General features: G+C 35.2%; 1 protein-coding gene across 1 annotated transcript in view; it reads left to right on the top strand.

The window, feature by feature from the left end:
• LOC107718776 (periostin-like) overlaps positions 1-8,078 on the top strand; it is a 19,612-nt gene extending 11,534 nt beyond the window's left edge. The window contains exons 10-24 of the mRNA XM_016526003.1: positions 3-55; positions 312-414; positions 616-683; positions 825-870; positions 993-1,025; positions 3,124-3,267; positions 3,333-3,905; positions 4,737-4,802; positions 5,108-5,200; positions 6,303-6,362; positions 6,459-6,518; positions 6,602-6,661; positions 7,001-7,087; positions 7,170-7,211; positions 7,445-8,078. Coding sequence (XP_016381489.1) covers positions 3-55; positions 312-414; positions 616-683; positions 825-870; positions 993-1,025; positions 3,124-3,267; positions 3,333-3,905; positions 4,737-4,802; positions 5,108-5,200; positions 6,303-6,362; positions 6,459-6,518; positions 6,602-6,661; positions 7,001-7,087; positions 7,170-7,211; positions 7,445-7,497 — 1,541 coding nt within the window. The 3' untranslated portion in view covers positions 7,498-8,078. The remainder of the gene's footprint in view (positions 1-2; positions 56-311; positions 415-615; positions 684-824; positions 871-992; positions 1,026-3,123; positions 3,268-3,332; positions 3,906-4,736; positions 4,803-5,107; positions 5,201-6,302; positions 6,363-6,458; positions 6,519-6,601; positions 6,662-7,000; positions 7,088-7,169; positions 7,212-7,444) is intronic.
• The last annotated feature ends 2,153 nt before the right edge of the window (positions 8,079-10,231 follow it).

The raw sequence follows: 10,231 nt of genomic DNA, 5'->3' as shown, positions 1-10,231 counted from the left end.
AGTTCATCCAGGTTCGGGACCATCACGATGGGGCTGGCCCATGGGCTGCGTGATGGTTCTATCCCCCCCAACTTCAGCATCTGTTGAATTTCCTCCTCAATAGCTCGCCGACGAGCCTCAGGGACGCGGTAGGGCCGTTGCCTACCGACGACCTCTGGTGGCGTCCGGATGTCGTGCTACAGGACGTTGGTCCGCCCAGCTAAGGCTTGCATAAGTCTTTGAGAAGACTTATGTACGTAATATTTACAAAAAAAATTATAAAACTTATATATGTAATATTTTATAAAATAATATATTTCTGTTACACTCAGGTTAACAACTCCATCCATGTAAATTCAGTGGAGGTTCCAGATTTTGATCTTATGGCATCCAATGGAGTGGTCCATGTAGTGAAGACCATCTTATATCCTCAAGGTATATTACTAACAGCGTTTAAGATGTAACATTTTGGAGGGATTAAGAATATTTTTACATGTATTAAGTTAAAATCAATTGCATAGATGGTCTTTAACTTCAGTGTACCTGGTTTTTCCACTCTTATATAACTGTACAATTCCTGAGACATAAGAGACAGTCCCCAGAGCTTAATAAATCATTTTTTACTGCATTTCACAGATCTGCCAGTTGGCCGTGAAGACATATTGATTCTGCTGAAGAGACTCATCAGATACATACAGCTGAAGGTACAGCAGAACACACATCATACCTGTACACTATCTCACATGATATAACAGATCCATCACAGTCCAGTACATCACCGAACAAACACACATATCACTTTATCAGTTGGTTCTATTTTTATTTTTATTTTGGTTTGTGTGTAGTTTGTATCTGGATACACCTACCATGAGATTCCACTTACGTTCATCAGTAAGTTCAATTTCATCCCTCGTTCATGATTTCTCTCTTTAAGTTTCACATAAAATAATAACATCATCAACAGCATATAGATTACATTTGACATGCTTTTTTATATGTATTTTGCCTTGCAGAGAGGACTATAACTACTCATGTCATTGAGAAAGGTAATACAGTAATACATAATTATTTTATTTTACTATTTTATTAAATTTTTTTATACTACACCTCTAAATGCTAACTCTTTTCCTCATCCACTTACCCCTTTTATACTTCCATAAGCATTTATTCAGTTTATTTGCGATACTGAGCTCCTCAGGCAAGCCCTTCGCTGCCAGCCGATTATTTCCAGCAGCACTTTTAGGTAGCCTATTTGTAAAATTGTGTATTTACTCAATCATTATCCAATACAACAACAAGCCTGAACTTTGCCTCAGCTGCAACTCAAGAAAACCGATTCTTCATAGAGCCCCAGAGGAGAGCGAGCACATGATATTCTGTTGGCTGGAACCAGCACTGGCATCTCCTCTGGCAGTCGCTGGACAGATACAGCAGATATAGAGCCATTAAAGAAAGAGAGGGAGAGGATTTTGCCTCAGACCATGGCAGGAGACCTATGTGTTGGGTAGGAGGGAATGTCAAATTTCAGGATGGTAAAATTGAAATGGAATTTATATAAACTGATATTATTGGAAACTTGGCTTAAAATTTGGGATGGTAAACACTGATTAAAGCTTAGGTAATGGCAGTGTTTTCGAGAGTTATGACTTAAAGCAGAGCTTTGGATCTCAAACTACAGTAGCAGGCATTCACTGGCTACCTTATCATGAAAAAATTAAAGTCCCACAATTTTGTAGAGTTATTATGTGTAATTATCAGAACCCAACACTGGTTCATCCAATACTTTAAATTGGGGGCTGAAATATAGAATATTAATATACTGACAATATCTAAAATTGTAAAGCCTTTTAAGTAACTTTACAATCACAAATCTTGATAAATCTGATCCAGAATTGCCAGCTTTGCGAGGGAACGCTGTAGGAGACCCAATTCCATAACAGGACTCTTATTTATTAGTAAATTATAGACAAATTGTTTCCTTGAAAGATCTTTTTGATGACAAAGTTAGTTATAAATTAAATACTGATGGGACTAATAAAATTCAAATTATTTGAAGTCTTTGTACGGCTAAATTGAATAAGTTGATGTTACAGTATAACATTCGCATGTGTCATTCATTTACTGATTTGTGTGTTTGTGTGTCACAGTGGTTCCAATCAGTCTTTAAAACCAAACAGAGTAGAATGAAATCATTATAATGTCAAAGTAAATGGGTCAACAGTTGATTAAATGTTGACTGTGTCAAATGTGTGTGTGTGTGTTTATATATATATATATATATATAACCATTCAGAAGTTTGGGGATATTTTTTTAAAGAAATTAATTCTTAATATTCTGCAGGTACACATTAAAATTATTTAAAAAAAGACAGCAATGACATTAATAATGTTAGAAAAGATTACTATTTCAGATATATGCTGCTCTTTCAAAATGTCTGTCTATATCAAAGACTCCCCCCAAAAAATCAGTTTCCACAAAAAAAAATAAACTGTTTTAATTATTAGCATTATCAGTACCTATGAACTAAACAAAAATGATTCAATTGCAGTTACCTACTTCTTCGATCCCTAGTTTGGGTTATTGTCTGTAATGTAGTCTTTTATTTTGTACAGTTGTTTCTTATATACATTCTGTTCACACTGTGTTTGAATTCCATCATAAAACACAAAGTACCTTTTGAGCTGAGCCTGCAATCAAAAACCTCACGATCCTGATCCGCAGCCAGTTGTCTTAGCTCATCTTTGGCAGAATATACTAATTTATGTTTTATGAATCCAGCAGTAGCATGAAACGTGACCCCCGTTGCAGTGTCTAGAAAGAAAGGCCGGCCTGGTGTTCATTAACAGTTCTGACAGCACCAGTGACTATTAATGATTGGTTTAGACTCCCATTCTGATCTTTGATCATTTACTTGTGATTCGTATCAGTAAAAGCAGCAAGGAGAAATGGCACAATGGACATTCAAAACATTGGAAGTAAAACTAACTTTAATTTAATCAGCATAATAGTACCTAAAAAGACAGCCATACTTTATGCCAAGAAAAGAAAAATGTCTCTAAATAATTTATTTCTCACAAATACTGATTACTGGAAATGTCATGGTCTTGACATGCCTCCTGACGGGATCTTTACCTTTCCCTCAGGTCCCGAGGTCAAGGTGGTGATTGGAGAACCAAGCATCACCAAAGTTACACGAGTGATTGGTGGAGATCTGAGTGTCACCAAAGTTACACAAGTGGCTGAAAGAGATCCAAGCGTCACCAAAGTTACACGAGTGATTGGTGGTGGTCCGAGTGTCACCAAAGTTACACAAGTGACTGAAAGAGAAAAGTTACACGAGTGATTGGTGGAGATCCGAGTGTCACCAAAGTTACACAAGTGACTGAAAGAGATCCAAGCGTCGCCAAAGTTACACGAGTGATTGGTGGAGATCCGAGTGTCACCAAAGTTACACAAGTGACTGAAAGAGAGCCAAGCGTCACCAAAGTTACACGAGTGAAGGGTGGAGATCCGAGTGTCACCAAAGTTACACAAGTGACTGAAAGAGATCCAAGCGTCACCAAAGTTACACGAGTGATTGGTGGAGATTCGAGTGTCACCAAAGTTACACAAGTGACTGAAAGAGATCCAAGCGTCACCAAAGTTACACGAGTGAATGGTGGAGATCCGAATGTCACCAAAGTTACACAAGTGACTGAAAGAGATCCAAGCGTCACCAAAGTTACACGAGTGAATGGTGGAGATCCGAATGTCACCAAAGTTACACAAGTGACTGAAAGAGATCCAAGCGTCACCAAAGTTACGCGAGTGATTGGTGGAGATCCGAGCATCACCAAAGTTACACAAGTGATTGGCGGAGATCCAGGCATCACCAAAGTTGTTGAAGGGAAGCCATCCGTTACAAAGATCACAAGGCTCACTGAAAGTTTGTATACCAACTTGATTAAATGAAAGAAAAAGTTCACTCAAATATGAAAATTGGCTGAGAATTTATTCAAACTCATCCACTTCATGGATGGCCTGAGGGTGTTGCTTCATTGGAACAAATTTGGAGAAATGTAGTATTAGATCACTTGCTCCACAAAGGATCTTCTACACATAAATGGGTGCTATCAGAGTGAGAATAAAAACAGTTTTGTGATAAAAACATCAGAAAAGAAATCCAAAAATAATCCACACGACTCATTCGTGATATGAACATAATTCACGTCTTGTGAAGTGAAAAGCTGAATGTTTGTAATAAACAAATTCATCATTAAATCTCTGTCCATACTTTCTCCAGTGGAAAAAGTTGTCTTGTCTGAATCAGGAGAGAAATATGCTCAGAAATATCCACCATTTGCAATTGAAATCAGTCCAAAACAGTTCTAAACTGGTGGATTTTGATATGAGAGGACAACAGAGGATGGACTTTTCACCGAATAATTATTATATAGCACTATTATGGACTGATATTTTGGACAGAAGTGACCGAAGTTAAAAAGTCTTAATGATGGATTTGTTTCTTACAATCACACAGCTTTTTACTTCACAAGACATTAATTGATGGACTGGAGTCATGTGGATCATTATGTTTATATCAGCAGTTTGAGCTCTCATTCTGACAGCACCCATTCACTGCAGAGAATCCATTGGTGAGCAAGTGATTTTCTTTGTTGGGTGAACCATTCCTTTAAGCAGCAAGGTTCATTTTAAAATAGCATACCACAGTTTTTTTGTAACTTGTTATTTATTTATTTATTGCCTTTTCGCTCAGCTCACAGTGCATCATCTGATGGTGAAATTGACACTGAGGGAGAGATCAAGATACTCATGGGTGAAGGTCATTAATTTTAACAGCTTGATTTGGTTGTGTAGTTATACATTGTATAGTGCATTACTATATACATTATTTTTTGTCCAAGCTGTCAAGGGTTAAAATGTCCATGGTTTTTATCAAACATTTGAAAACTGATTCTAGTACAGTAAGAACTGGATTAGAAAGAGACATTCAGCATGTTCAAGTCTGTTCTCAAAAGAAAATAGACAAGTTGCCAATACAGTTTAGTTCAGAATGGCTATAAACAAAGTAGTTTTTGATATTCTGTCTGATAAAACATTAAAACCTTGTGTGTCCATGTGTTGTAGATATAACCAAGGTGCAGACATTTCAAGGTGGTGACGTACGCATCCTCCAGGAGGAAGATATCAAACAAATCACTGATGCGATCACTCAGGGAGGTTGGTCCAAGAAAGTTATAGTTGACATATTAATAATAAATGCCTATATCCAAGCCTCACTGCTGCTGAAATGATAAAAGTTGTCCTTTATCTGACATTTACTGCATTGTATACTCTATTTTAGTGTTATTTTAATATCATTTATATATTATTAAAGTATTTTTTACATTTGAAATTCATTTTAATTTAGTTTAAGTTTTAGTAATTTTGTTATGTGCTTTTCTATTTTAGTTTAGCTTTTTATTTTTATTTCTGTTTTAGTGCTTTTAACTTACTTTATTTTAGATTGTTGCAAAGGCAACATTTCTAATTTTCACTTAAGTTTTTTTAATTTTAAGCTTCATCTAATTCATTTATAGTTTATTTTATTTCAGCTTTATTTCAGTTAATGAAAACCAGTTTCAATAGTTTTAGTTAACAACAACGCTGACTTGGATACAATTGTATATAAAGGTTGATCAAACTCATTGACATTGAATTGGGGAGCCATTTACATTTGATCCAAGAGACTGTTCTTAAATCTTCCCCTTTAGCACACATTTTTTCAGATATATCTTTCTCTCCTGCCAAACATTTTTACCCATAATCCTTGGCATATGCAATGATCATGTTCTTTCCTGTACTGTTTTTTTATGCCAAACATTAATTTGATTTATGATTTTGAAGGGCTTTGGGATCTCTCTTTTTTAGCTTCCTAAAGAGCTTGACATTTTTATTGAGAGCAGCTGTGAACGTGGTGATTCGTCCTTGTTTAGTAATGTTTAATGTTTTTTGTCCGTCTAATTTTATGCCCATGGATTACAATCTCTAGTTACGTAACAGAATAAAGCCCCGTTGGTTTTCCCATGGCTCACACACATGGCTCTATTGCAGATGTTCTTGATTTAAGTCCATACTCTATGGTTTTGATTCATTCTTGGCAAGATGGCACTTATGATTCAGCTAAAAGAAAGAATCAGTTTTAGAACCTTTAAGCAGCACAGCTAAAGTCAGATTAAGGCTTTCATTATTGACTATTACTCACTGATTTGGCTTAGGGCTGGTTTGACTTTGAACCAGAGCTTTGTCCATCTATTGTTCTAATGTCTCCCTGTTCTCAAAGGTGGACCGGGGATCACCACTATAACTAAAGTAATCAAACCAGGGGTCCAGGTTGTTGAAAGTAAGACCTAATAAATCAAATGATGATATGATGTGAGTTAAGTTTTGCTCAGATATGTGTGTCACTGACATTTCTGACTTCTCCTTTTGCTTGAAGCTGAACCAGGGCTCACCACTTTGACCAGAGTAATTAAGAAAGACCCTCAGATCATTGAAAGTGAGACTCAATATATCAAATAGTGATATGATGTGCTTTAAATTTTCAGACCAAATCAAATATTCATCTTTTTGTGCTCAAAGTTGCACCAGGGGAAACCACTATTACCAGAGTGATTCAACCAGAACCGCAGATCATTGAAGGTAAGAAATGATTTTACACTTCTGATTCTAGAGATTTGTGTGTGTGTGTGTGTGTGTGTGTGTGTGTGTGTGTGTATTTGTGCATAATTTCACCTATTTTTACAATCTTCAAAAACACGAATAATTAAAAAAAAAAATTCTTACTGTACATTATAAAGTTTTATGCATAAAATGATTGATTGATTGATTTGGTTTCAGCTACTTTAATTATAATTAAAAAAATCATATTTAAAATAAAATATCTAATCATATCTGCTTTAATATTATATACAAATTTGCATACATGCTGAATTTCTTTCTTTTTTTATTTATTTTTTTATTTATTTTTTATTCTTTTAGGACCAGATTTCTCAAAGATTGTATCTTTCAAGGACAGTCCAGACCTCCTCGAATCAGAATCAGAGAGAATCACCAGAATCATCAAGGGTTAGTGGCTTCATAATTCTGTGTGTATAATATGAGGATGGATCATATGCCCAAGGTTTAATTGAATTATTTTTCTTCTCAGAGGGCCGTTCTAAAAAACGAGCTGCCATCAGACAACCACAAGGTATGTGTTTCAACTCATTTACATCTGATGTGTTCTTAAAGTCATTTTATTGCTATTTTTTTTAAATATCAATTGAGATTTAAAACATGTACAGTACAACCATAGCACCTTTTGTCTTCACACCCAACTTTACCATAATCCAGACCTTTATAATACAAAGAGGAAAATTAACCATAGATGTGTAGTTTATATCAGCTTTGTTTATATGTGTGTGTTTGTGGACTGAAACACAGGATCAAGGCGAAGAGTGAGACTGGTCAGGCATCACTCCAGACCCAGACAGTGAGATGAATGGAGGCTCACTGTACCTGAAGATCCAGCTAAAGTGAAAGACAGTGTTGTCGAACAGTGTGTTTGTCCTGCAAATACACTTTTACTACAAACCGCATTGAATGTTTACACATTAGAAACCAACGCAGTAATATCTTGGATCTGTGTGGCACACACCCCACTTCAAGGGGTACTTGAAATGGTGGTGGTTATAAAGAGAGACATTGGTCATTTTTGTTTGTTTTTTTTAAGCTGTTTATATTGTTCTTTTTTGAATATACGTATATACTGTATGAGCCTTGACATTGAGCTTGTCGTACACATGATATTTTGTGGTGCTTGCATTCAGAGACATGAATGCGTTTTTATCTTTAAGGATCAGCAAAGCTTTGGCTGTTGAGTTCACTTTAAATTATGCAGCTTGTAACTTTCCATCTGTTTCTAATTTTCTGTCCATTTTTTAGGAATTTGTTCACGTCTACATTTTTTTTTTATGTCTTTTTTTTTAATAGACAGGGTTTTTTAATTGTAGAAATTCAAATCATCACATTGAAATAAGCTTCAATGCAGTTAAATAATAAAATTAAATATTTTCTGCTTAGAGCACCTTGTGATTATACTGTTTATCTCCAAAAAACGTTTTTTTTGTTGTTGTTGTTGTTTAATCTGTGGTGCAACTATTTCAGTTGATGAATCATATAAAATACTGAACAGCAGTGTGAACTGTCCTGGGACATTGCGCTGTGACTTTTAGGCCCATCATTAGCAGTCATTCTCATCATATACTTCATGAATATGATGCCATTGACTGCTAATGATGAGCCTAATGATAATAGTCATCACCAACCACTGTAAGAACAAAGTCACCTTTGAATTTACTGATTCTCAGTCTCCACACATTCTGCTATCAATTTGCTATTCATCTTGAGTTTAGTACGAGCTAAAAACGTTAATCCCTTTATGTTCTTGCTTTCAAATAAATAGCATGTCAGAAACTGCACGAAGTGAATGCCAAAACTAACAAAGAAACGCGTACATTGACGTAGGGGATTATGTAGCAGCATGCACGCCTTTACATAAAGACATATGGATGTCTTCATGTTTGAAATGAGTAAAGCTTTGCTCCTTAATATAGACAATCTGAATCCCCAGACTTCATTGGGAAGATAAACTATAAAGTTGTTTTAGATAGTATATACACTCTTTAAACTGAATGCGACACACTATCATCCAATCTGTCCATTATTTGCACTGGTCTAAAGTGGAAGCTGCTAAATCATACCAAATATTTATCCAAATGATCCACTAAAACTAAAATCATAAAGAAACATTTCTGTCACTATAAATAAAATATTAATGGAAATAAAATAAAAAATCTGTAAAAAATATGTATTTTATTTCTAGTTTCACACTTTCATAGTTCATCTGTTTATATACTAAAATAAATGCAACTGAAATAAAAAAAAATGCAATAAAAACTATAGACATAAAAAACAACAAAATGCTAACTAAAAATGAAAAATATAAAATAAAAAAATTCAAAATATTAATAAAAACTATGCTTATCTCAATGATACTAAAATAACACTCTTTGGCAATTAATCATTACCTTGTTCTCAAACGTTTTGAAAACATCCATTGAACCTTTTCATTCCTCAGCAATATTAGTGCAGGAGAAAGATCTGTGAGTAATGAAAATCACTTTGACTTTAATCGCCTTAATATGTAACATTAATATTCAAGTTGATATTTACATTATGGAACAGCAAGTAAACCTGCATTGCTTTTTTGCCATTGCTATTATTTATATTAGTGATTTCAATGTAACCTTAGATTACCATCTTTCAGCCTATCTCCTTTAGCAGTTCTTTGTGGAAATGTCATGCTATTGGATCCCAGTTCATCTTCAGTGAGCCAACAACAACTGACTTGCACTTACAGTATAAGGACAAGATTAAAGGCCATTTCTTTCTCCACACATCTGCTACAGAGAAAGTCTTGTGTATTGTGGCTGAACTTGCAGATTCACACGTGTTCTATTATTCTCCATGCGTGTGCTTTAGCATGGGGACATTTTTGCAGAGCAAACATGATTTCTCATGTTTGGAGAGATGACTTAGGAGAAACTTGCTTGAGTACAATACAATAGTTACAGTCCAGAATCCAATCAGATCTGGATAATCTTATAAAACAGTCCATTACGAATGGAACTGCAAAAAGAAGCACTGTTTCTAAACAGGATTTTCCAAAGACACTCCCCCTGCCTACTTGGAGGCAAGTAATGGCAGTGAAGGCGAAGCTGAGAAGCACCTTCTGTGTAACAAGATGCTGTCCCTGATTCCAGTCATTTATGTGACATAAAGTCATCATGGCTATAAGCATGTAGTTTTACATTGATTTGTGGGGTGATGAATGATATGCCTGCAGGGTTCAGGAGCTTCTTCATTAGACGGCTTCAGTATTGAGAGATGGGCTCCAGCAGAGAAAGTCAAAGGTACATCTGCTGTGCCATTGGCTAGAGAACTGAAGAAACACTGTTTTTACTGCATTGCTGTTTGAATATAGGAATTTAAGTAATAAAACAACAGAGATGATCATTAAAAATATTATTTTATTTGAGTTTTTCATGGTCAGTTAAATCTAATAGACCATTATTTTGTCATATTTTTCAGTTCACTTATGTCATACTGACTATGCTATCTATCTATCTATCTATCTATCTATCTATCTATCTATCTATCTATCTATCG

The sequence above is a fragment of the Sinocyclocheilus rhinocerous genome, unplaced genomic scaffold, assembly GCF_001515625.1.
Source record: "Sinocyclocheilus rhinocerous isolate Xijiao unplaced genomic scaffold, SAMN03320098_v1.1 scaffold1655, whole genome shotgun sequence".
NCBI classification, from domain to species: Eukaryota; Metazoa; Chordata; class Actinopteri; order Cypriniformes; family Cyprinidae; genus Sinocyclocheilus; species Sinocyclocheilus rhinocerous.
Note: the sequence above shows the minus strand (reverse complement) of the source record. Positions and strands in the feature narration are given on the sequence as shown.